General features: G+C 44.8%; 1 protein-coding gene across 2 annotated transcripts; it reads left to right on the forward strand.

Annotated features, from left to right (window-relative positions):
- Window positions 1-166: 166 nt before the first annotated feature.
- LOC131890575 (uncharacterized) lies at window positions 167-26,579 on the forward strand. Of its 2 annotated transcripts, XM_059239947.1 has the most exons (7): window positions 167-1,132; window positions 6,839-6,939; window positions 22,032-22,240; window positions 22,484-22,637; window positions 24,276-24,409; window positions 25,488-25,824; window positions 26,122-26,579. In XM_059239947.1, the coding sequence occupies exons 2-7, from the start codon at window positions 6,858-6,860 to the stop codon at window positions 26,226-26,228; spliced, it is 1,023 nt and encodes a 340-aa protein (XP_059095930.1). In that variant the 5' UTR covers window positions 167-1,132; window positions 6,839-6,857; the 3' UTR covers window positions 26,229-26,579. The 2 variants fall into 2 exon arrangements, with proteins under 2 accessions (XP_059095930.1, XP_059095931.1); XM_059239948.1 differs by lacking the exon at window positions 167-1,132 and having other exon boundaries at window positions 6,762-6,939.
- The last annotated feature ends 843 nt before the right edge of the window (window positions 26,580-27,422 follow it).

The following is a 27,422-nucleotide window of genomic DNA, read 5'->3' on the forward strand; positions in this document are numbered from 1 at the left end:
AAATATCCCTCGCTCTCTTAATACAAATCCGTGGGCGCACTTATGCGCAGACCTTGGGTGATGTCTGATGCTCTCCAGCCGCCACCAGATCGAATTTGAATTTTGAAGGCATCTTTGGATGCCATTCCAAGACGTGATTGTGTGATGCTTCAGGTGAACGACGCAATAACACCGACGCCTCGTTACGGTTATGACTTGCATCACATTTTGAGAACACAATATTTCTCCCGTAAACTGGAAAGATGACATTGCACTTGGATGAACCGAGTCGTCTGAATGACAACTGACATGTTTCATTCATTTTTAATTTTTAATCCCCGGATCCATAGCTCGACCCGCTCGACTCCCCGGTATATTTAGTAAGTGTCACTTCTGTCAGAGATGTGTTGATATGTTGTGTCTTAAAGTGCGTAGACATGATGTCAAAGTCGGGCAAACTTTGTTCGCGCCGTGTCTTTCGGGCTTTAATGGACTCCCACTTTTGAAGGTGCAAGGAGGCACCAGAAGCTTAGTTCCGTGTGGCTTTTTTCCGCCTCCGACGACGGAACTTCAACCTTCATCCATTCACCCAAGAACTGTGTGTGTGTGTCTGTGTGTGGGGGGGTGGTGATGGTGGTGGTGGTGGAAAAGCGAGGCGAGGCTTCTATACGTAGAAGGGAACGAGATCGAGAAGGAACGAGTAGAAGAAGAAGAAGAAAAAGAAGAAGGAAGGAAGGAAAGAAGGAAGGGGAATCTCGCGTTCCTTAACCAAGGGACCAGGAGGGAGTGGGCCTTCGATCCCGCGTGCGTGCCCTAGGATAACGGACGGGATAACGAGGAGAAGACCCAGGCGACGACATGGGTGAAATAGAGAAGTCGACAACCAGACGTTAGTGGAAGCACACATGCACCAAGGTATCTCTTTTGGACATCTGGGAGTTTTATTATATCGAGCGATCCGTGTTTTAATCAACTACTATCAACGATCATCCCGTCCCGTTCATTGTCCACCGTGAGCTTAAAGGGTGCCAAGGCATCAGAATGACACTGTAGTGATCGAAACGAAGCCGCACACGATATCCAGCATTTTCCAACGGATCATGCAAATGTACCTGAGATAAAAGCAGGATTGGGCCTCAATCGTTACTTGAAGGTATGGGATTGTTTTGTTTTCTATTCCATGTGAAATAAGGTCATTACGGGCTTTGTGATCTCGAGCCTTTTCCCCAGATTCCCAGTTGAATAGTTATTTTGCTCGCATTTTCGGGCTTTATTGTAAAATAAAGGTGCAACAGATTCAGCCAAGTCGAAGTTGCTTGATTAATGGTCGCGATAAACATGACAAATTTTAAAAGGCGAAATTTGAACTTCGGCACCTGGGGAGTTAGAGCACGACCTTCACTTACAGAAAAAAGGCTCTTGGATGACTTTTTAAAATGAAATGTTTTCAACAGAAACTTCCTTCACTTCCTTGAGAAGTCCACATTACTTTCGTTCCTTCCTCAGAGACGACCCTAATCAAGTATGAACATTTTGCCAGGTCAAGGGTACTAAAAATTCGCCTAAAGGCTTTTAAACGCATCAGAGTTAGTGCTCCTCATTTTGCGTTTTAGCGGAAGTATCTATGTAGTCAACAAAAGTTCCGCAAAGTGTCTTGGGAGGCTTGTCCGCCTCTAATTCATTAAACGCTAATTAAAGCTATGGTTCGGCGAAAGAAGGTAAAGCCTCTTTTAAAGTCGAACCTTCTCCAAGGTCCAATCTGAGACTGTGTCCAAGTAGCCTTTTCTCGGACGCTCATTAAGAAGCGTGTTGCATTTGGCAAGAATAATGGTGAGCAAGGCATCTTTTTGGCTCCTAAAAAGAAAGGCAGACTATTGGTTCAAAAAAGTTAACGTGCTAGTGCCCAGAGAAAAAAACTCGGGCTTTTTGGTAGACATTTCAGTCAGGTGTTGTTTCGTTGGAATATTTTGGACCTCCAAAGGGTTTGCTGCCAAGCCTATGAATAGACTGTAATTCAATTTAGATTTAAAGTGTACCCAAACAGAACAGAGAACATGTTTTTTCTTCTCATTTTTTCAAAGCGATCCACTCAAGGTGAGGGTATAAAGATTAGATTTTCTGTTTAATATGATGAAGCCAATTGAGTCTCATACAGGCTATTATCGGAGCCATTAGCGTTAAGTACTGCCCTGATTGCAGTAATGAACCAACGAGATACGTATCCCTATCATACATGGTGGCGGGTAGCCTGAAATTCAAACCCCTCAATCTCCGGTGAAATGGCATTTTAAGTGAGGATCATGTTTGACCTTCAGACTGATCCTAAGGAGACCCTTCACTCAGCGTTACGGACTAGCGTACAATAAGAAGTTTTTTGGGGGATAAGCTCGGGTTTTTAGAGCGCAAACTATAAGAACCTGGGGGATAAATTCATTTTGGATGCAGTACATTTCTTTAAGCTCATCTTCACCTACCATTTGCCAATCCAGACGACAATGCTCTGTCTTTTACTACAGTATATAGGGAACATAATGTAACCGTAGGAATTTGTCTAGACCCGCTCTCGTTGTGACTTATCAACAATGTTGCCAATCATCCTGAATTGGATCCAAGGACAGGGCAAGTCATCGGGAAATTCGTTGGTTTCCATTTGGGTCCAACCAGTGTCCCGTATAGTTAGCCTTCGTTGTCTTTGTCATGTTGCGACAACTGCACAGATTGGCTTAGAAAGAAAGGAGGATCCTCTGTTTTACGAGAGTCTTGTAAGAGATTGTTCGGTAGTATTGAACAGACCAGCTCGTTCTTCGAACATTGGCGTCCCTTGGAGTTGTAGGGTAGTCAAGAAGTAGTTGCTGGCTGTTGTTGTTGTTGTTGTTATCATTTTTTTATGCTCTTCTTTGAGGGCTCTTATACCACGTATGTACAATGTCTCAATCGACGTGTTCTGACAATAAGAAGTGCATCATCCATCCTGGTACAGTGAGGGTAATGGATTCGTTTTTTACGCTCCGTCAAGCCCCCTCCCTCAAGTGACATCATTAACGCAATGTGCACGCAATGGCAAGGGACTCATTTTCAAAATGTCAATACACTCCAAAGATGTTAAGTGACATCCAAAAGTCATGTTATTGCTCGCTCTTCCAAACGCCCACACCACTCGGAAGATTGAATTCCCCTGAAATGGAAATCCACTCAATGTGATAACATTAAGACAGAGAACTAAAGCTACTGAGAGACAGAGAGACAGGGGCCTCTAGCTATGTTTGATTTGATATAGATCCAGTTTTCCCTTCTCCTCCACACAGATTATATCTGAAACGAGCTAAACGTGTGGAATTCAAAGAATCCATCCTTTGGGATGGGTTCTAATTAGACAATGCTTGGACATCCTGTTCCACACGCTTTTTAATTAAGTTGGACGCGTTCCACTTCATTTTCCTTTGATATTTGACACAAAATAAAAAACTTCTTGACCAGCTATTTCCAATCCACACTCGAATGGCGACTTGAACCGTTGCATGAAAAGATATGGCAAAAAACGCCTGAAGTCATCTAAAAGCCAAATCTTTTCACGTATAAAAAGTTTGAGATAACATTTACGTACGCAGTCACTTGAGAGGATGTTTGTTACCTTTGGTTACAAAACCATCTCTGGAGATGCCTTTCGGGGCGGGGAGTCGCACAGCTCTAAAGGTTAGAATCCCCTTGCTTTTGACAGAGTTGGGAACAATTGTACAATGGCTAGTGTTGCTTCAAACCAAAAACATGAATTTGAAACGTGATCAAAGATTACAGAGCTCTGAAATGAAATATGCAACAAAAATGACGATGAAAAGGTGAGATAAGAATTAGGAAGCACAATGTAGCACAAAAGGCAGACTCCTGTAACAAATTTAGGACGCTATGATATGTATTAAACATCTGAAATCCCAAAACAGACAGTTATGTTGTAACAATGCTGTAAGAGATCTTCTTTCAAGCCAAAAAGACATGAAATCTAAAGTTGGGAACGAATTTTTTGACAAGAAGTCAGCCTCTGCATTATAAATTGAGAAGGGTTGTTCCTCGAAAGCATGTTACCTTGACCATTTCTTTGCCATTTATAAAATGAAAATGACTCGGATGGAAAAGAGTTTCAATGCTCATTTATGGTTACAATGGGTCAAGGCTATAGAGTGTCTGTCAGATATTCTCAATTTTTAACTTTAGAACTCTAGGCAGTACAAATCATTTAAGTCAAGTAATTCTTTTTAAGGCAAGAAAACAACAACAAATGGGCTAAATCATTCGCTCAGTCCCAAAATTTTCATAGCGAAAATTACCAAGAAGCACATCAACCGAATCAATTTTGTTCGACAATCTGATTCTAATCTTCAACCTTAAATCCCATGATTTGGGCCAGTATCAGAGACAATCCAGTTTTATTGTGACCTTTGATTGTTGGATGATTCGTACTTTCCGTGGTTGAATCTCTCACGATGGTCTTTGTCAGAATCACAGCATCACCACACTGTGATAATCATCCGATTTTTTCATTCCATCAGTAAATCGCTGCCTGCTAGAACCATTACCTCTCAATAGCAGTAATGTTGGTTCATCTCCTCCTTTGTTTCCCCTCTATCTTTTATCATGGGCACAACCCGAGATCCAAAGTGTTCCGTTCGTCGGGTTGGCCAAGGGTTTCTGGGATGCCTTGTCTTGCCTCCCAATAGATCACTGGCATTAATTATTACGTTACAGGCGACGTCCCCAATATCAGCCTTTCGACTATTCTCGCCGTGTGTATAGCATGACAGTATGACTGAATGTCTGTAAGTGTGGAGCCCCAAGAATATGATGTACCATGGTGGAACGCGGTCCGTTCTTGGTCGAGAATCGAACCAACAATTTTACTCACAGTTTGGCCATTGATGACCAATCATGGTTTACAATGCATTGTAAAGCTGTTTTAAACAGGTTCTAGGAAGCGTCGGGTTTGGAACAAAGACGGTTGTCGTTTGAATAGTATACTATACGAGTAAGCTGTAGGTATCAATCTGCTCAAAAACATGATAAATGGTCGAAGGCACTGAGACGACCTTTCCAAAGAGTCGTCCTCAGTTCATTGACCATTGGTTCATTAGCCAAGATCAGTCTTCATGGCGGCTAGCAGGAATTGGTTGTATTGCTACTGCACTGCTCTGCTCTTAGTTCACGGCTGCTCAAGCCAGTCTTTGCCTCGTTTTCCCGGTTCTCATTGTGCTGTTCTTGGGGACTGGCCGAGAGAATGACATGGTAATCTCGTTATTTCTGCATAATAAATTTCCCCCCTCTCTGATCACCTCGACTGATGATAATGCTTCTCCAAGCAGTATCCCAGCCACTGATAAATGAGTTCATTCTTGCTTTGCTCTATCTGATTGCTTCTTCTAACACAGCACAGACGTGGCACAAAGAGGAAGGGGAAGGAATGAAAAGGCCAAAGAAAGGCTGCCTTTTTGTCGCTGCCTGTCTGTCTGTCTCCTCATTCTCTAGTTGGGGTTTGGAAACGTTTCCTTCCATGTGCCTTGGATGGTGAGTTTTTTTTTTTGGTTGACTGCAAGGATCTTGGGTCGTCAGGTTCAATCTGCTTGAACTCATTGAACCTCAAACGAGCGTATTTGTGACCGCTTACCTCAGTCTAATTTGGTGCATTGCTCTTGAAAACCGAGTCCCTCGACTCGAACCCGTGTTTTCACTTAGTCAAGCCATTTACTTTTGAGGATAAATGATGTGTTTGGGAGAGAGAGAGGAACAATGTTCCCATTTTCTTCGTCCTTGTTCCAACTGAGCCTTTTGTTGCACATGGGGGAATGGATGGATAGATGACCTTCAAGGTTAACTAACGACACTCGAAAATGAAAGGACACAATTAGCGGGAACAGGAAATGAATGATTTCTAGCCTCGCTGACTACTGAAGATTCTGAAGTGTGTTCTTGAGTTGTAGCTAAGAGTCTTGAGGTGATTGGAACAAATGGAATGGTATGATGATATCCGGGGTTCCATTTGGCCCCATATCTAATGGCGATGAATACCGCGTACAGAACCACATCGCGAAGGCAATTCGCAATCACCAAATCGCTTTGTTTTTCTTTAACGCCTAACTCTGGCTCCAAGGATAAACACCTCGCATTCATTATGGCATTCAGAGAATTTCTTAACACCAAAGACGTGATCACTTGTACCCGATGTGCGTTTACTGTTCCAACTTTTAGAGGAAATCGCCAAGGATCAGATCATAAATTATTCGCAAAGCTTGGTTCAAACCGCCGCAAACCCAGGGTATTGGTGTGGAAAAGCTCATGTGAAATCTGCTTAGGTTCATTCAATCTCGCATGTGCAGAAGTTCGTTGCGAGGATGTTGAAGGACAGGAAGATGCGGTAATATGATGGGACTTGAGCTCTGGTACAGTGGGTGGTACAAAATAGCACAGATGGACAGATGGAGGGCGTGGAGGCCGGCGGGAAGTTCTTCGTTCTCTTCATCTCTTTCCCACCATTGACCTCATTCACAGTTACTAGTACTACCACGACGGACGACTGCATGTACTATTGTACGTACTTGGGATCTGGGAGAGCGATCAAGTCAGTCCCCTTTCCCGATTAGCCGAGATTGGAAGTTGTTAAAGTGGGACAACTCGTCAGTACTCATCCCTATAAGTAAAGTAAGATCTACGTACGTACTGTACTGTTCAAGGTACATACCACCTTGAGGATACTAGGTGGGTCAAAGTATGTGTGCCTGGGGGTGGATGCAATGGGGAAGGCGAATTATCAGCCTCGTTTGATGTTCAGGCCACCATTGATATAAATCTCTTTGTCCTTCTTTTCTCATTACAGGAAGAGGCCACTTACCATAATGGTGAGCTGTCATATGATGTCGTGTGTCCCCAGGGGCACACATCGTTACTTGACTGTTCTATTTCTACTACTTCTTCAAGGTGAGTTGGCTCTTTTCACAATATTGATTAAGACTACAATTGCCTCTTTTTGAAAGCTATATGAGGTAAGGAGGAACTGGGGCGCGTCGGGAGTCAGGGTGATTGGCAATATTTGGGTTGGATATAATGCACGTTTTTTTAAGAACCCTCGGGTTGGGACAATATTGGCTTGCAATAACAGGCCATTAATTTATTTTGTGTGTATGTGAGGTACCACCAGTTGGTCTTTGGCTTCTGGTGAGGGCTGTTCAGCCCTGGCCAGGTTAAGATTAGTCATTCATTCCGATTTCCTGATGGCCTTCACTACTCGACGCAGTATTGAGGAAGGAACAAGATACACCACGGTCTCAAGCACAGTAGTGGCAAACTGAGAGTACAGGACATTGAAGAAGAGGAACAGGAACAGTTGGTGAACAACAAACCAATCGGTCTCCGTCGGATCCCGACTACCGTAGAGAGAAACAAGGTCATCATAAATTCCTATCAGTTATCGTTTTATTTCACACATCACCAATGCCTCCCTCCTATATTTTTCCAAATTGACTCATTTAGCTTTGTCTGGGCTGAAATCTCTTGAAAATTGGCTTGGGCGTTTATGGCCCTGAGATGGGGTGAGAGAGAGAGACCCATTGCCGAAAAGGATGAGTCAGCACACAGTTATGGGCGATATCCAAGTGCATGGCGTTTGACTGCATTGTGCTCGTCATGTTTGTGCCAGTTCCTGTTGTCCAATTCGGCCTCGTCATTTGAGGCTGTCAAACTCGCGTGGACTACCGTGTAATGCGCCAATTGTGGTCAGGAGACAGAATTTGTCCCAGAATTTTTACTCCGGAGTTGTTCCCATTTGAGAGCTCTCTCTCGGTCGCGGTCTTTGGGCAACGAGGACGAAAAGAACTTGGAAGTGGGAGCGAGCCAGTCAACTACCTAGCCAACCAACCAGCCAGTCTTGATTGATCCGACTAATTGTAGTGGAGTTGCTGATTGATCTTTCTCTCTCTCTCTCTCTTTCTCTCTTTTTCGTAGTCTTCCTCTTCTTTTTCTCCGCTTCCTCGTCTTTTTCTCCGGTTTGACCCCAAGCTGAAAGGTGGAACTCGTTGACTAGGAACTAAGTTGATCGGCCCTCTTTGGATCAGGCCATTTACATTGGTGTATTGTTTGTTTCATTGTTTCTCCTTCGATCGTTACGAGAACTTGTGTGTTGCCTGGTACGGCATTGGAGTGGACTGGACGTAACGTGGTACGGTCGTCGTCGCCAACTTCCCGACCACGAGTTCCATGCCATGACGATCGGCCAAGGTCGGAACTTCCAATGCGATGGAAACGTGAGGAAGTTCAAATGATCACGAAGATCCTTCCGTTCGATCTTTTTTCGGCTTAGAACACCCTGAGGAGCAACGAGGAATCGTGAATCTTGATCATGCCCGTGATTATGATGATAATCGTGTCGATGGCCCCCTGCGTGACTTTGCTCACACCTCGATGGTGTATTCAGTCTCTGTCACTCACATGCCTTTGGATGGATCAGGCCAGTGCCAAATGTATGTGTTCCAATCACCGTTTCAAATTGCTGAAGGTTTGTCACCCGCCATCCCAACCACAACCACCACCACCACCACCACCATCATCATCGTCGAAGTTTAGTGGACCAGCCCAGTGGATCTGGATTGGTCTGGTCACACTTGGTGGTTGCTCGGTTCCCTCAAGACTCCCTCCCAAACCAGATTGTTCTCGGAGTTTCTTTGCTTCCCTCTGTTCGTCTGGGAAGAAAAGTCCGGGTAATTGCTCCCCGGGATGACAAATATACTTCAAGTTGGGATATTGCTTCTTATAGGCTTCTTTTTTGACCGACTTGGAACCATTCTTTGATGAGGGGGGAGTTAGGAGTTAGGATGGGTCTGGATAAATGCCAAAGATGACCCATAATTTGTCATCCTTCGATGGCACTATAAGTTGTCTTTCTAAGTGCCCACACCATCTTGGAGAGACAAATCAGACACAAGGTCTACTGGTTACATGGTCCAGATCGATATCATCCCTTTCTACGTAGGTTATTAAACTTGATTTCTGATTTGACAATATGCGAAGACTAGGATTTTCTTCTTCTAATTTGTAAACTAGTTTTCTTTTATCGAAAATAAATAAAGCTCCCAGCTCTTAGGGGCAACATATAGATTGCAACTCAAATCTGATTCATATTGATGTACTGGTATGATGCGAAACGACAATTTTTGAGTGGAGCTAAATTAGAGTGTCTTTTGCTTGTTAATCGCCTTGATCATCATAAAGGCAAAATAGGAAACAAAAATCACAAATGAAATGAGACCGTCTACTGAGTGTTTATATCTACGTAAGTATTCCATGTAAATAATTTGAATTATCATTTAGAACGAAATTGAAATGGTCCAAACCAAATGGATAGATAATTGGTTTAAGTAAGCATACGAATAGTGCCGGAAACGTATCATTTCAGTAGTCTCGTTACATTTTCCTTCTTGCTTTTTCTTGTAAACTCTGTAGTATTAGGTGATCTACGTACCCAAGCTCATTTGTCTTGGAGGCAAAAAGGCGAGTTGGTGGTCGCTTTCTTCATTACGCCTTATACCTAGTTACCTTGAGGGGTTTGTCGTTGATAAGTAATTGCATTTTGGAAGGTTGGATGCCGGGGTTTTCTTTTTGGAACCAAGAGAACATGGATGGATGGTGGTCAAACTCCGATGTTTGCTTCGACAAGTCTCAGCTTGTCTCTGCTAAACGATATTACTTAGATAAAACTCGAGCTTCATTCAGGTCACCGTTGAGGTCTTTCAAGACAGATTTGTCCTGATTTTGATTCACTCCACGAATTGGTTAGTGAAATTTGATTTTTCATTAAAAAAATGACTGTTTAAATCTTTCACATTCGTCTAATGCATAGTACTAATACGATACTGCTAAGCATAAAGTTTATACTATTTCAGATTAAAATTCGAGAAAGGGAGTTGTGTCAAAATATCAGGGGTCACTTTGCGTTCCCATAAATATTCCACTTACAATTCTTCATACTCAATTGTTACCGTCCCAAGAAGGCGGTTAAAAGGCGTTAGAAATAACCTTCAATTTTGATAAGGGAAAGACAGCCATCCAAAGCCCATTTTTAAACGAGATCACAAGGATGGCCAAATCTTTTCAGTCTGACTAACAAAGAGGTCCACAAAGAGGTTCGTTCCACTTCCATTATTTTAGGATTGACATGGCTCTCCTCTTGAACAAGAGTTCTACGGTGTTCCCCAACCCGTGCCCCATAGACAGTACACAGAACACACATAATGCACGCAATAATAACAACAAGAGGAAGTAAGAGATCCCAGCCATGTTGCCAAACTTTCTGGACTCTTGGAACAACAATGGGCATTATCGATGGAACCTCAAGCCTGACCTCCTTGTTTATGAGAGCAGCACGGCAGAAATGATCCAAACGTGAGAAGTGAGATCAAGGCCACGCCAGCCGCACATGGGCTTAGTTGTGGGATAGCGGGTAATCATCAAGCGATTAAGAACGTAAACAACCCTTCCATTTCCCCTCTGGTTCACGATGCATTCTTCACACGATCTCTGACGTCCAAAGATGGATGCACGCCCATAATTCAGCTTCAAGCGAGCGTCGGTGGGAGCAACGAATAAAAACTCTAAATTCGCTTATTCAGATTATTCATAGGGCTACAAATTCATGGCTATGGCTCGATCTCCACGGACGAGGTGCATGGAATGGAGTTAGATCTCATTTCTTGGGAATCTGCCATTCTCCTTGGTTCGTTTATCTTGTTTTTTGCCTCTTGAGGCGGGTTTCATTCTCTCTTCGCGCCCCCCAAAAATTGTGCTGAGGAGAAGTCAAATTGTGATCTTTGGGGAAAAAGGCCACAGAGACGGTGGCGAAGGCCAGGCTGAAGAAAAGAGGGGAATGTGCCAAATAAAAAGCGCTTTGTAGCCACCACAAGAATAGCACTGACCAGTGACCACTCGAAACGGTCAAACTCCTGGGACGAGGCTGTTTAAAAGCAATGTGGAATTCTAGCTGCTCTTTCACGGTCAACAATCTCGACATGAATATTAGCTTCCACGTTGGCGCAATCCTTGACCTAGCCTTTAAATACCCCTGGGCCTCAACTAAAAAGATGCGGAGGATACATTCCATTAGACATTGTTCTCGGGTCTCGTTGGAGTATGCCACGGTACACAACACGAAAATCAAGTCGAAAACAGTCCATTGGGTCCTTTCAAGGTTGGAGCGCTTTAATTCAAAAAAACAAAATCAGGGAGCGAAACCAACGAGCTCGACGGGATATCAACGATCCTGCTTGGAGTGAAGATGATAAGCACAGCATCATCACGAAATCCACGAGGGTTAAATCCAAGACTTTTTGTTCGACTTTTTGAGATTATTCTGCTATAACGATTTACTACATATTTTAGAGCAAGAAAAGGAGCTCCGGACATGGTTCATAAAGAAAGGGTTTTTGAATGAAAACATAAAATACGCAGATTTGAAAATGGATACCGAGAGACCGAATTGAAGGGCAGCCTTTGAAGCGGTCCTATTGAAACGAACGTCTCTAATCGTAACTCAATGAAATGTGGTCGGTCCACTCAGCTCGAGTGAGAGGAGAGAAAAAACCTCGTTGGAACAATGAAATGATCCAAAGTTTGCTCATTCAACAACTTTCTATTACAAAGACAGTTCAAGGGAAAAAAACCCTCCTCGTTGGGTGCAAAGGTAGACAGGCAGGAAGTCATCTCATATGTCAAATGGTCCCAGATCCCCCAATGGGTCCGGGTCTCCGGGTATCTCTCAGCTTGTCTGGCTACGTAGCTTGCGTGGGACAAGACAAACGAGGAGGTGACAGGTTGGTTCGATCCTTTGCACCGTTCACCCCTGGAGATTATTCAAAGTAAAGAAGTTCGCCGCCCACTTGGCACCCGGCGGATTTCTCATTTCTCTCCCGTACAAGCGAAAGTTGAGCAGAAATCAAGGTCCTTTGGTACCAGATGTTCGACTGTGGGTCTTTGGAATTTGCTCAAGTATCTCAACGTGGGTATAAGACGAGATCGAGGCGTGGAGTGAGTAGCATGGGAATGGTGAATGGCTGCGAGAGGAAACGGGGGCCATTGGTGGGTGCTCTTCAGTGCATTACTGTGTTCCTTGATGGCGTTGTAGGGTGGTGTGCTTGAGCATTCTATTTCTTCCTTCCTTCCGTGTGTTGTGTCTCTATTTGATAGCATCTTTCTTTCCCTCTTTCGCGAGGCATAAATGGAGAAAAATAAAATGCAAATTTCATGGCCGGTTGAATGTCTTTTGCCTGAGTCTCACTCTCTCTTTCTGTGTCGTAGTTTGAATGTACAGAGACTACAGAGGAGTAGGAGAACTGTAGGAAGAAGGAGGACAGGGACGACAGGGACGATGGGGACGACGGGGACGACGGGGACGAAAAGGAGAAAGGGGAGCACACGAGAGCCTCAGAATGCCCCACCGGAAGACTACTCAACCTCTGGAGGACCCGACGGTTCAAAGGCCGTTTCTGTTATTGTTTAGGATGTGTACTCGATATCACGTGGTTGGGGTTGAACATCCTGCGGCGGTTGAACTTCAGCTGCGATCTAAAACAGACATTTTTCGCCCCTCAAGTAGTCCAGAACAATAGGAACTGTCCCCCATTAAATGAGCCAAGCAGACCCTTTTCTAGCCTCATGAATTGCTCAAGGGCAAGAAGGGTCACAATGTAAGTACCCACTATAATGAGACATCAAAAGAGATTTGGGAGAGCAGCAATTTCCCTTCATATAGTTGCTGCGATTTTGTTGGGAATCAGGCTAGCGTGGAGATACGACAAGGAAACAAACGTTTTCAAAGAATACTGTTTATATTTTTCTTGAATAAGTTGACTGCTGCCTGTTTTCCCTTTTTAAACCCTCTGGTAAATATTGAGACCCGTACATATATTAGAACATGACCCCAGAGCAACAGTTTTCTTTGTGTCTTGAGGGAGTGATTAGTCCAGAGGGTTCAGGTGTCCATCCGGTTGGTGTGTGGTGTTTTTTTAGCGTCTGTATGTAGCTTGAATAAAAGTAATAGCTTTTTTGAGCCGGAAGATATGCTTGGAATGTGAATCAAGGATAAAAGCGAGATGCCAAGACATGTGTTTATAAGATTTAATAACTAATGCTGGAGAGAAATAGAGAGAAAGATGCAGTACCACTAGCCCATGAATAATGAATATCTATCGATGGTATTGGCTGGTCAGACTGTCGCTCGATGGCATTATTGGTCCAAGTCCAATGAGAGAACTCGGAACGATCGCTCGTACAATGAGATAGACTAAGAAGAAGAGCCCTTCTTCCCTCTTTTGGTCGTAGCCTTTGGAGGTCCATTTTCAGAAGGAATTGGTTTTTTAGAAATGGCCCATTTCAAGCATTAGACGGCAATAATCTTGAGTCTCCTGGGCATGACATAACCATAGAGTGAAGATTTGTCTCCCCGGGATGAGACTGGTGGGCTACACGTCTACACGTACAGTTCTCACATCGACTTCTTGGATCGAGATGTCCCACATCTAGGCCGCCGTGTGTACTCCATCTCAAGGTCTCGGTTCGGTCTTCACGTGCCGTCCGACCTCTAAGGTCGTTTGTAAGTTGATATGCTCCATGATGAATCATTATAGCTCGTTGTGGTAAAAAAGTGCACACTTTTAAGCTATCTCCCAAAAAACGCTCTCAGCGATGATAGATTTTCGAAATAATGACAATCATAGGTCCCACATCCATCTAGAGGCCTAAGTCATTGCAGACGGGGTTCAATAACGCTCGTCCTTCCCGATCCACTTTCTATCCCCAGCATAACTGGGTCCACACGCGGAAGTGGTAGACATAATTCCTGTTTGGCAGCTCAATATCCTCGGGTGTCGCATTACCCTGGCCACTGGTCGGACATTGGTCCAAAACCATCGTCTCTCTCTCTTCTTCGTCTTCAGTGGGCAGAGAAAATCTATGGATTTATGATGCTCAAATCTGGTCGCAGACTACAGAGCTGGCTGGCCTCCTCGTTCGTTCTTACTATTCTGGTCCTCATGTGGGGCTTGGGGTCCAATCAAGAGTTCGCTTCACGGTGGAACTCGACGAGGGGCGACAATCGTGCCTGCTTCCTTTGCAATGGGAACCCGATAGTCCAAATAGAATATTAGAAATAACATCGCATTACGCCATCGTATGTGAATACCCTTTCAGATGGAAGGGAAGGAACGCGCCTTTGATTTATTACCATTTCCTAAGTATATCTCGGTGGCGTTTCCCATCAAACGCTGAAGGGAAGAAAAAAGATCAACAATTTCCCTCCAAAAACCAAGGGTATTCGTCTCTCTTTAAGTCCACCTGGCCGTGAGATACCCTCTTATGATGGGGAAGAAGGTTCGGGTCTTTCTTCGTCTTCTTTGTGCTACAGCACTTCCGTCCAAGTTTGGAATCCAATCTGGTCCTCGTAAGCCCTCGGACGAAAAAAAGAAATTCCGTTTTCGCTTGGAACAACGGTAGAGTCCCTCTTTACCATGGTAAAGTATCCAACCTTCTGTTTCCACTCAAGCCAGTCAGACAGAGAGGCAGTCAGCTTTCCTGCTATTCAAAACTATCCGTGATTGTCGCTTAATTCCGACCCATTTGGCTTCAGGTTCGTCCCTTTTGTTGTTTTTGGCGAAGGGCTCCCAACTTTGGGGAGGGCTTAAAATCGAGCAGTACAATTGGAATTTCTTCTCCCCACTATTACCAGTTGCCATGCATTGATTGTCCAACTGTATGCTTATACTGTACTGTACCTCGTGCAGTGTTGCAGGATGGCTGGTTGGCTGGCTGACTGCCCTTGGCTTATAGAAAAATCGTGAGTATCTCATAGTGAGGCGGGAACTAACAAGTTCCATTGGTCCAACAGTTCTGGATCTGGGTGGTGCTCGATGGAGTGCGGACTTCTTCTTCTTTATTTCTGTTGTTGTACCGAGCGTCCGTCAGAAAAGGATCTTTTCAAGATGGGTGAGTGGATGGAACAACACCTCGAGTTGTTCCAAAACGAGGAGAACGACGTCGTGGCCAATTTTGTTCCTCTTTGTCGTCGTCGACGTCGTCGTGCCCCCTTCCTCTTTACTAGAGAGTATTGCTAAACTATGGAACGATGAGTTCAAGCGTGAGAAATGCATCGGATCTACAGATGGAGCAAGATATGCCAATCTGTTTGTTCCAAATATTTTGAAGGAAACATGTGTGGATGTCAAAGCGCTAAACTTTGCGTGTTCCAGATCTTGTCAGCACAAAGTTTCTTCGCCTTTGATATCGTAATTTCTCAATTCAAATTCGTGCCAATAGCAAGTCAACCCGGATCCAAGACAATAATCAAGAAATCCAACAAACAGGAGACAAACGCGAAATGCATACAAAGCAACACTCACTCGCTCACTCCATGGACATGGTACGAGTAAGTAGTTTGCTACCGCCTTGAGTGAGAACTTGATTTTTGGCCACTCGAATTTGCATTTCCGTTCCAATGGATCTCCATGAGTGGCCGTAGAGGTAGTTGAGCCTTTAAGACTCCTTGGATGGTTGGTTCTCTTACCTACTATCTGCTGCATGGTCTTTTTCCGGGTAGGAGCAAACATTACGACGAGCAGCCCAAGAAGCACCAAGCGTGCATTTAGTGCCTGAAAAATACCACTACCTACTACTACCTTATATGGAGACACCAGAGCACATCTTCTTCCACTTGTTCCCCCTGAGAAGTTTCGCTTCGCTTTCAGTTTCCCCCTCTCTCAACGAAGTGCATGCAGTTCCCTTAAGTATTGGTACTTCAAATATCTGATGCAGTGCGTTTTAGGCCAGTGTTTACCTTAAAGTTGATAATTCTCAGAAGGCTGACCAAGCTAACTGTGACAGTTCTTTGAATGGTTTCATGGTCTATTTTGGAATTTTTTGGAAGGAAATCCCGCAATGTTAGCCGAATTTTGATAGTCTCAACATTGACCTTTTGATTTGATCACTTGAGCATATTCCGAATTTGGTGTATAATCTAGGCCAGCTGTTGACCATACTTGTGCATGTCGCGAGAGTATGCTCCTATTATGCTCAGAAAGCCAATCGTTGAGTTCATAACTTGAACCCAGGGTCTTTCACCACGGGTTACAGAGTATCTTACAGCAGTCCTCGATTTGCCTGTTTTTAATGTTCGTAAGCTTTGAGCTAATACTAACGGAGTCTTTCCTTTTGTAAAATATTGAAACTATAAACAGTGTAGGGTTACAATCCCCTGGCCTTTCTGGAAGCCGTAAAGCTTAAAGTGAGTTCAAGAATTCATCTAAATTCTTATCCCAACCGGTTTATCTCATTCTTCAACCAACGTTGAAGATCGCGAAAACAAGGCATTTTGAAGAAGCCCATTACAAAACCCAGGCCAACGCAGAGTATTCCAACCAAGACTAGACATCTCTTTGTACAAGTAACAAAAGAAATAAAAGATTGCAACTGCTTTAGGCTCATATTTGTGACAGTCTATATGAGAGTTTCCAATTCCTTATTTCCTCGACGTTTTGGCCCAGGCTGCCGAGATGGACGATTTTTGACGTTTGCACTTTCCCCATGTTGGTACCAGGATGGCACTTGTTTACCTTGCCAAAAATATTTGGAACGGAGAGAGTCCCTCCTTCGTCATCAATTTTGCTCGCATTTATTTTCCCCAGGGGTTGGTTCGTTTCAGCCGATGCAGCCAGCCATCAGTTTGCTTCCTTCTCCACCAAATATGTGCACTATGTTAGTGCCTTTCGATGTGGTACAGACAGCTCGATTTTCATGAGGATAGAGATGCATGATAGATCAAATTCAATCTACCAAGTACTTAGAGATCCAAGAACGCAGACCTTGCCGTACTGTTTCAGCACAGATCAAATGGGAGAGCTCCCAAGCAAGCCGTTAGAAGAAGGTGCGGGATTTAATAACGTCAGTTATGCAGGTCGCCTCATTGTGCCAGGTTCATATCTCGTCCATAGGTTAGATTTCAATTAACCTTGTCAAAGAAGGCCGCCGCCGTCCTCGAGGTCCCTTCAATCCTTCGTTCGTTCGTTCGTTCGCTTGCACGTGGCTCCACTGTTGAGGAGTGCGGACGGAAGCAAAGGCTTTTCTGAGTGCTTGAAATTGGATTCTTTGAGGGCCCTTTGAAAAGCCCATTGAGGAGAACGTGAGGTACGCCGTAATGCAAGTAGCCCAAGTACACCTCTTTGGCATCAATTAAAACTTAGGCCCTCGGCTCGGGCTCAAAAGCCACCTTAGCCGATGCATGCCTCCAAGATGCACGGCTAAACATCCTTCTTCCATGCTACCAATCAGCCAGATCGACAAATAGTAATAAAAAGAATCTCCGAGTCGATTCGGATTGCCAGGTGATCGATGTTGTCAGCAAAACCTTCAGAATCCTCCAGAGAAATAAGGCTCTCGTCCGATTGATCTAATTTGGGTAGTGCCCATCTTCGAGACGGTCGATTTGTGCGAGTTGTACAAGTAGATGGCCGACTCCGTGGACTGAACGTACTTCTACTGCTCGAAGTTCGAACCTCCAGACTTCACCCTAGGCTTGCAGTTGTGTTATACCATGCTTGCATTACGACGAGAGAGGAAACATCAAACTTTCCCTTGAAGGTCAGTAGCATTCAGCATTGGCGGCATCTCTCTCTCTCTTTCTGTTGGCTATCTTGCCATCTCTGAGTGGAGAGAAAGACACGAAGAAACGAAGAAACCAAAAAAGTCTTGTGAGACCCCAACAAACAACCATCGACTTGGCGTCATGGGTGGAACTCGTGCCATTTGTACCTTCTGGAGGATATGTCCCTACAGCACATGTAATTGGATGCAAATTATTGACCGGTTGCAATCCTAACGATGGCGAAGTTGGCTCTGTCAACAACACTTAACACAATAGGCACCGGGTAGTGTCCAGAAGCCCTCTCAAGAGTCTTTGTCAGTAGTAGCAATAAGCCTTGGGCGACTGACCTATCCAGGAGAAAAAACTGTTTCTCTAGTATGTAGTCTCCACTTACCCCGGGAGCCTTAGGCTACTTAATTCGTATTAGGTTTCTCCTCTACAGTAGTCGAGGAGGGCAAAGAAGTGGCTAAGATATTACCATCCACACCTTTAAGCCTTTGTTCCTGGGACTCAAATAGCCTAGGAAACGGCCTCTCTCTCGAGCTCTGTTGCTTCCTTGTACTACAAGAAAAGATCTCACAATCTGTTCGAATGCCAGGCCCAGTTTCTTGTTGTCGAATGAGCTCTAGGATAGAGATCAGTCAGCATTTTATCTCGTACATCCTACTAACCAATCTCTGAGCACATCCACAGTCCACAGTCTGCCCACGTACTGTTGTACTCGAATTGTGGGAGAAATGTTTCCTCATCAGGTCAGCTCTTCTGTACTCTTAACGTCTCTTTGGGTTTGTTGGTTCTCAGTTATCATTGCTTCTTGGACGTAGATTGGATATGGAGTAACACGCATGAGAAATATTTAATAGATCTTTCCTGCTGCATGTTATTATGCTATTAGCGAAAGAGCCGTCAGGAAACCAGGAAAAGGTGGTTAGTTATTGATGCACAGTACTGCTCAGAGAGAGTGTCACCAAATATCGTTGCAGTGCATCCACCCCCCCTCTCCTCTCTCTATTTTGAACTCGTGACCACTTAAAAGGAGTTTTTTTCAGAAGCTGCCGTGGCGTGGTTGCATCGTCAAGGAACGTGGCGATGAGAAGAAATAAAAATATATATATGTATATCAGTGGATTGTAGTATGAAGATGCCAAACTCTGAATTCTCTAGAAGTCATCAGATGCTCGAATGGCCCCTGCTTTTTGGTGTCTCACTCGTTGGTGACTGAAAACCATCAATTGCAGTAGCCACCAAAGTAGAGTAAGCACTTAGTAGTTGGCTGGGTGGGTGGGTGGTATGGCTCATTGAGCAGCAAAAAAGCGCTTAGTTTTGCCTGCCTCTGAAATGTGGAGGGCCATCGACAAGGCCGGGATATTTATGCACATCTTCAACCCGTTTTGCCCTCAAGTCATGTGTGAGTGGCTGGCTTCAATTCAAGTAATGATGGTGTCCTTTGTCGGTAAATTGAGATGGCTTTAATAGCTCAAATTATGGTGCGCCACTCTCTCGGGAGAATGGATATCCCACCGAGAGCAACGAAAAGTTGCCGTTGTGCGTTTGCTTGCTTCTTGGTTGGTTGGTGGGTTGGTTGTAAAGCTGTTAGAGAGTCGCAATGCCTGCCATTTGTCAGAGCGGCAATTTCTGGAATTACAATTGGCACGGTCTACTTGACTGTAAATGAGCCTGAAGCAACACATTGTGGGGCTGTTATGCATCGCGCACCAACAACGTCAAGGGAGCCCTCCATGTCAACGACGGACGAGTGGTTAAGGAATTTCAGGTCTTGGGTGTGAATTGGGTGTCGATGTGGAACGAAAAAAGTTTACAAAGGTGTGCTGTGTTCGGTATTACCCCCAAATAATCAGTTCTTACGCAGCTCTTATGGGGCTATTAAGGATTCGGACGGATAGATAAGTTGCAAATCACTAGATTGACTTCGAATGGCTCGAGCATGGAGGCCATTGAAGCCTTCTCAATTTGAAGAAAGGAGCAGTAACTCTTCGCACTCGCTTTGATCAAAGTGAACATAATGTTGCCGCTTACTGCAAAGAACACACGGACATTTCGAATACTAAATTACCAAGTAGCGGAAGTGGAGCCAAGACTATTTGCTTCCTCATGGAACCAGCATCCCAATGCTCTACCAAGCTAGACGGATTCGCATTGGGGCGGAAGCGGCCAAGGCAGTGTTAGTAGTAGTAGTAGCATTGCACATTGGTAGGCTTTAGTCAGGGGGCCCAGTCGGGCTCATGAGTGCCCCTACGAAAATTTATGCAAAGTTATGCAACACCTACCCAGGGACGCATCAAGGCTTCTATTATTCAACACGTTGAGGTCCTGTTTTCGGGGACCTTCAATGGTCCTTGATCTCTCTCTCTCTCTCTCTATCTCTTTCGTCTCTCTCCTCCTCCGTGGTGCCCCGCCCAGGCGTGATGGGATCAGGTGGGACATGACCTCTGGCAGACCACGCGCGTGTATTTGCTTCAGTTCAACCCTGAGGATCTAGCCAAGCGTAGTGATTCCTTATGCATTCAATTCGACGAGTACATTCGACTGGGGAGCTTTGCTGCAGTGCCCTTTAGGGAGTCTAAAGGCCACCAGGGAGGGGAAACCCACACCCACACCCGAGTATCTACCTCTCTTTACCACATCAAGGCCATCTCACGGTAGGCGAGGTTTTCCCATTCAACAATTGGGAGGCAGTCGAGCCGTGGCCGGTCTCCAAGGAAGATCGAGCCGTTTCAACCCAGCATCAGACACAAGACAGCACCGCAAGTTTACGGTCAGTGGGCACGGAAAAAGCTTGAGCGAATTCAAAGCTTGATTAATGAAACCGGGCGGAAGTGAAGCATTGCAGAACTTGACTCATTGGACCCTGAGTCCAGCTGTGGCATGCGAATACATCTCAGTCAGAGATTGCTGCACCATCGACCACCGAGAGATACGGCCTCTTTCATAGATGGGTGGGTGGGTGAATGGGTGGATTTTGGTGCTTGGGATTACGGCCCGGGCACAATCAGGGATGGGGTGGGGTGACCGATCTCCCGCGACGAGATTTATAGATGAACGGCTCCGACATTGATGCACGTTTTTCCGATACTATCTCCAATACGGCCAGATGGGTGCAATGCATTGGTAAATTTGAAAGCAATGAGGTATCAAGACTAAAGAGAGAGCCTGGGCTTTTGACTCTGGCAGGCAAAGGATCAGCCAAAGTCAAAGGGGAGAGAGAGAGAGAGAGAGAAGAAAAAAAGAGAAAGAGGGCCAAGACGACTTCTTTGGTCCTTTGAAGTACGAAATATTCCACGGATATGGGCAGAATGGTCGATTATAAATCAATATGAGAACCCACCCAAATGCCAAGACTTAGACTAGACCACCCAAGTTCCGTGAGTCGATGGAGTATGTACGAACCAATAGTAGGGGAGCCTGGATTGAAGAGAAAAACGATCAGAGGGAGACGAGGTTGCTGTGAAATCCTTTTAAGTTAATGTGATAAAGAAGGATTTAAAGCCAATACGTCTCTCTCTCTCTCTCTTTCTGCTCCCTCCTCCACTGCCCTCCTCAATTGTTGAACCCGAGGCTTAAAGATCTGGTGCTCAAGATCGGAACTCCCGATCTTGGCTTGTTCTCTCGTCTTCTTTCTTCTGCGACGACTTGACTTGACTCAACTTTGCTCTTCTGGGACCTTGGGTGAAGCCCTCTTTGATCTCGGGCTAAGATGAGTTCACAACTCAAGATATAGGCTCAAACTATGCCATGTTAGTTGCGCATGGAATTACTCAAGCTGCATCGAACGAATTGTGAATCTACTTGCAAATTTGCAATCAAGTAGTAGACAAAAAGTTTCAGTCGAAAAACTTTTCTCGTCTTCGGAAGGAATATCCGCAAATTACTACACAGCATCCAGTGCATACTTACGGCCATCCATGGCCAATTTGAACGAGGCCAAGCCTGTCGAGGGAATGGCCGAATAAAGTGGGCGAAACTTAATCCTTCAATGGTGTTCTGTTTGTTGTCCGAATAGCGAACATCCGTCCTCCATTTCCACATTTAGCTCCGAACGGTGCGATGATTCTCTTCTGAAACAGGGTGGGATCCTCCGGTATACGTATATTGTCGGTGGACTTGGAGCCACCAACTAGTTGCCTCAAAACTTTTAATTGCATCTGAAAACAAAGGCTGCCGCCTGGTGGCCTTCTGTGGGCCCCAACGGAGACACAAGCAAATTTCTTACCTAAGAGGGCAGGAAGGAAGGAAGGAAGGAAGGGAAATCATGAGCGGTGGGAATGGATGCTCTTCGGTTGCCTTTAAGTTTACATATTCGGATGTGGAATGCACAGATTTGCAATCCACATGGGGATTCTTACTAACCGAGTTATTACTTTCACTTAAATTGCAGGGTCGTGGAGCCTTCGCGATATGGAAGTCATTTTGCCGCCGGCCGTGTCCTTAGGCGAGACAGTTAACTTGACTTGCCAATATCACCTTCAAGGCGAACACCTGTACACTGCCAAATTGTACAAAGGTCGTCACGAGTTCCTTCAATTAGTGCCGGCAAAGGGACCAAACCCTCTGAAAACTTTCCCTCTCAAGGGAGTCAACATTGAGGTAAGTTCATAGACTCGTGTGCAAGAGCAAGTGCAGAGTTGTCAGCAGCCTCCCTCCCCTCAAAAATGGGAGGTCTTCATTGCAAACCGTTATATGTAGGCCAAGAGGCTCTTCTCCTTTCTCTTTTCTGTCGAACTTCATGATCATCCTCATTTTTGGATTCCAACTGTCATTGGGTGCTCGTTAGAACTATCGTTCTTTCTTCTTCTTCTTCTTCAATTTTCTCTCTCTTTCTGGTTCCAGTCGATAACGTTGAATGGGACCGGGAAGACTGTGACTGGCCTTCACGTGACCCTTCGGGACGTCAATCTGTTCTCAACTGGTCTCTACGGCTGCGAAGCGTCGGCTGAGGAATCATTTCACACTCAGATCGTGCGGAAATACATGACCGTCATTGGTGAGTTCCACCTGTGGAATGGGTCACAATCGCTGATCCAATTCAATCCCAAGGGCATTTTACGAAACCAGCTTTATCGTGGCAATCTTCGGTTGGTTATACTCAAAAAAGGTTGTGGTGGAGAAAAGTTTGGCACAAACTCATAAGACGGTGGAGGCTTGAGCATCAAGTGCCTCTGAATTTCAACGACTTGTTCTCATTTCTCATATTTCTGTCAAGTTATCTCAAAGTTCGGTTTGGCTAGAAGCACTAGAAATGCGGCAGAGGCGGTCCCAAGTCTTGGACCTCCTGCTACTAAGTACACGATACTAGAGCCTGCTTGCGCCTTAGTGGAAGAAACATGGAGTAACTTTAGACGAAAGCTTTTTGCATATGAAAATGTATTTAGGGCAAAGTGGAGAAAGATGAGTATGATGATAATATGAGCAGGCACTTTGAAATCTTCCTCACCCACCCACACACACGTGCCCACATCTACTTTGTGAAAATGAATTTGCCGCGCTCGTTGGTGCCATAGAAGAAGAGAAAGAAAAGAAGAAACTGCCAACCAACCAACCAACCAACCAACCAACCAACCAACGATGATGCAAACCTGCAAACTAGCTCCAACCTTCAATTCGGCGTTTAGTTTAAAGATTCATCTCCTCCACAGAAAAGAGAAAGAGGATGAGGGAAAGTTTTTTCATCATTTTCTGTCTTAAAAGAATATGGCACTTACGATGGGCCTACATTCGAGCCCGGCGTTCACCGCAATCGTCTTTCTCTTCCTCTTCACCACCATCTCCACCTCTACCACTGCCACTACCACTACCACCACCACCATCATCGCCATTTGCACCATCAACATCAACACCATTCCCATCATCAGTGCCACCCACCATTCACCACAGGCATGATTAGATAGACAGGAGGAACAACGATGAAAAGGAGCCAGAGAAGGAGTTCCATCACGATTTCTTAGAGAAGCCAATTTCGGTGGCTTGCCACCCTGAGTCGCTTGGGAAGGCTCCTGACAAAACTTTGCCCTAATGGCCTTCACTAAGGGGATCTTGACGTGCTCTTCCTAACACTTTTTAAGATGGTCGTAAGAGTCGAGCATTGTTGGGTGAATGGATATCCCCCGGGCTATCCACCCACCGTGCTTTCACACAATCTTGTATGTACAATGTAGTACGAGTATGGACGCACCATTGCGACTACCTCCTTCGTACCCATGGAACAAAGAATGATCTTGTTAGCCACATGGTGTTTTTGGTAGACGCAGAATGCTTCTTCATTTGGCACTCATGTAGTCAGTTCTCTTTTCTTTTCTCTTCTCTCCTCTCTCCCTCTTCACGTCCCCCCTCTCTGTCCTCCAAACCAGTAGGAAATGAATATAAACGACCGTCCCCGACGAAGGCCTCACAGGGCATGCAAAAAGTGACCAGGTGATTGGTCTTGAGTTCGCTCACTATCAAGTTGAGATGTTGGTGCAACTTACCCGGGTCTTTTTGTCTCTCTCCCTCCGTCTGTCTTTCTTTCCCATATCCCCCCCCCCTCCCTCGTTCGCGCTAGGAGGACATACATAACGGAGATTGGTGCCCATATCATTCAATAAAAGAGCCTTTCATGTGGCCTTGGCCTTCCCTTGTTTTCCAGTGAAACCGGATGCCAGACCGTTGCTCAGCGGGTTACGGCCTCATTACCGGGTGGGAGATGTCACTAACGCCACCTGTGTCGTCAAGGACACCTTTCCCACGGCCAATATCTCTTGGTTTATTAACGGAGACAAGGTAAAGCCCGTGGATCAAATTTCTCTATTCCACACTGGCCCTTTTAGGAGCGACGAGCTAGTAAGTAAGAGAGTTAAGGGATATCAATGGGAGCAAATAGATAACAGTAGTTCCATGGCTCTTCTTGCACTGGGCCTACCGAAAAAAATGATAAGACTCCGGCGAATTGTCAAGTGGGGCAAACTTAAAGAGGAAATCAAAAGTTATGAGGGGAATCCTGCTAGTCTAGGGCCGGGCACCAACCAACTAGCCAACCAACTAGGCTTGGCCATGGATAAGAGATGGGAAAAAGTTTCCCTTTCCGGCTTCTCTTGTCTTTCCAATGGGCAGGAATGTCGTTGAGAGGTCGCAAGTCGGTTCTCTCGTTGAAAGACCTCTGCCAACTTTCCACTTTCAATTTTTTCATTCTTTAATATTTGGATGATGCTCCTATAAACTATTCTAGCCCCTCTTGAATTCGTATCCTACTGGCAACTTGAGGGCTCTGTTAAGTACACTAAAAGTGCTTTACTACGTGGAAATACAACACTCTGATCTTAGATATCAGAATTTCGGAAACAGGGGAACGAAACCCGTCAAAAAGAGTTTTTTGGCCATCTTCATATCCATCTCTGATTTGGCTTTTTCAGCTGGAACAGGCGGGACTTCGACCGCAATTCCCATAAGGTTTTATGATTAATGTCCTGACCTGGATCAAGGACATTAAGGCTTGTCACCAGTGCTTAGGAAAGACCACTAGAGACCACGGCCTCGTCGAGAGGAAGTCTTCAAAAAGAGTCTCAGGCTGTAAAATTTGATCAGCCCGCTTGTTAGTTGTCATATCGAAAGCGAGGTTCACAAAAACTTTTGGAATCACATTCCAACTCTTTGACACATACCACTCCTCCAATCGATTGAGTCTCGCCCCAACACAATTATCCATGCCGCCCACGTCATAATACCACGGGGAATGAGACTGCTCATTCTCTCTACAATTCTTAAGTACAGAAGAAGCTGGTGCTCGACGCTCCCTCCCCCCTTTCCCCCCTTTTCCCCCGCCCTTGTTCCATTAGTTATGATGACTTCTGCGCCATTTCAGATCGCCAACCCCAAGTTCATTCAAAGTCATTCGGAGCGAAGTCCAAGCGGCCTCTTGAGTACGATCTCGGTTTTAAATCTGCCCTTGAAGGCCCATCACTTTCGGGTGGGCCGTCTTCATGCCAAGTGTGTTGCCAGTATGCTCACCATGCACTGGCAAAGCCTCGACGTTGAGAGTCTGGAAGAGTCTCCCACACTTTTGGCGGCCTCAAGTCACATCGAGGACCGACCAACGGCGACCAATCTCTCCACAATAGGAGCGACCAAAACCAAATCGAACGAACCAGCCAAAGGACACGACAAAGACTCGCCGTTTGCATCATTATCACTCAACCACGGTATGTTGTTGGCACACTCGCCATCTCTTCTGGTCCATCCTGGTCCCCTTCCTCCCTCCCTTATCCTTGTCCAACCTACTTATTGTAAATTGTACTTACGTACTGCATACCGCTCATAGTCAATGTACACTTACCCACCATTTGGGGGACCTACCTAAATTGAGCCAAACCAAAGGGTTTCAATTTGCACTCCTACTTTATTGTTTCCCCCATAATTGGGAGAGGCGCCTAATGGCAAAATCTAGTTTCCTCGGTAGTAAAACAAAGGAAAGTGAAAAACTCTTCCTCACCTTTCAGGCCAATCGTCCACATTGGTCGCCATCAACCAGGGTGATCTAATAGGGATGCTTGTTCTGGTATCCACCCGAATTCTCGTTCAGCAGTGGCCTTGGCATTCCTATTGATCTTCTGTGTTCTATTCATCACGGATGTTCCAACGATGAAGTCGGAAAAAGATGTCGGTCAATTCCAAACAACTTTGCCGGGGCCCGATCTTGAGCCAGAAAATGTGGACGAATATTTCAGTTGTTCTAAGCCCGAACGAACGAGGTCCCTCGAGACAATGTTGCGGAACACGACAATCTACGTTGGAGGACGAAAACCGAGGCTACAATTGGAGTTGAAATTGGGTTCTAAATATTCGTCTCATGGACCACTGAATTGTCGCCTCCAAATGTGATACATCGCAGTACCGTTTAGATAGGTTTGGCATATTTTTGCATTCTGTTGAAATACAAACAGGAATTTTTTTTTCACGGGTGTACTGTGATTGGCGTTTGAAAGGATGCGGTATTTAGATGCCCAGGTGGGTACAATGTGCCAAAAAGTACATATGAGGTATCTAAAAGCGACCAATAGTCTAAAATTTTAATCATTCATTTTCGCTATTCGCTCAACTTTCTGCCTGCCAAAAACATTGAAGCTCATATTTAAGGAGAAAAAAAAAACACTTTTGGTGGACAAGTGGCAGAACTATCAGTTTTACCGTAGCGTTTTGTAAGGGTTACATGGCAAGTATTTTGTCGAATAAAATTGATATCACGATATGTCTGCAAACCAGGAGGCTTTGATATGATCATGACTCGTAAATGTACGCAAAGAATATCAAAATTGAGAATTTGTTGGGAAAGCATGAAATCCTAAAGGCAAATGAGCCTGACATGAAGTTTTTTTTTTTAATTGAGACACATCTTTAGTATTAAAAGCTTATATATGTGTGCTTAAGGTTTAATTGGCAAATTTAATAAATAAATTAATTAAAACCCTTTGAAAATCACATGACAAATCAAATCCAAATATCTTGTGAAGCTAATTGGGCCATTGAAATGGCCCAGTTACTGGGCCAATATTTGAACCAAAATATGACTTTGACAAAGTTTTAGATGGCATTCCAGATCAACCCTTCATTCAAGGACTAGCTCAGTCGCCCAACTCAAATTCGTTGGTAGACCAAATATCATATAAAGATTGAAAGGTAATAGATAGACGAATTATAACCTTTCATTTTAATAGTACTGGGGATTACATTCCCTGTGACGGTTAGAAAAGCCCGTGAAAAAACAAACAAGCCAAAAAAATACATGTTCTGATCCTAGAAA

The sequence above is a fragment of the Tigriopus californicus genome, chromosome 11 (genome assembly GCF_007210705.1).
Source record: "Tigriopus californicus strain San Diego chromosome 11, Tcal_SD_v2.1, whole genome shotgun sequence".
NCBI lineage: Eukaryota > Metazoa > Arthropoda > Copepoda > Harpacticoida > Harpacticidae > Tigriopus > Tigriopus californicus.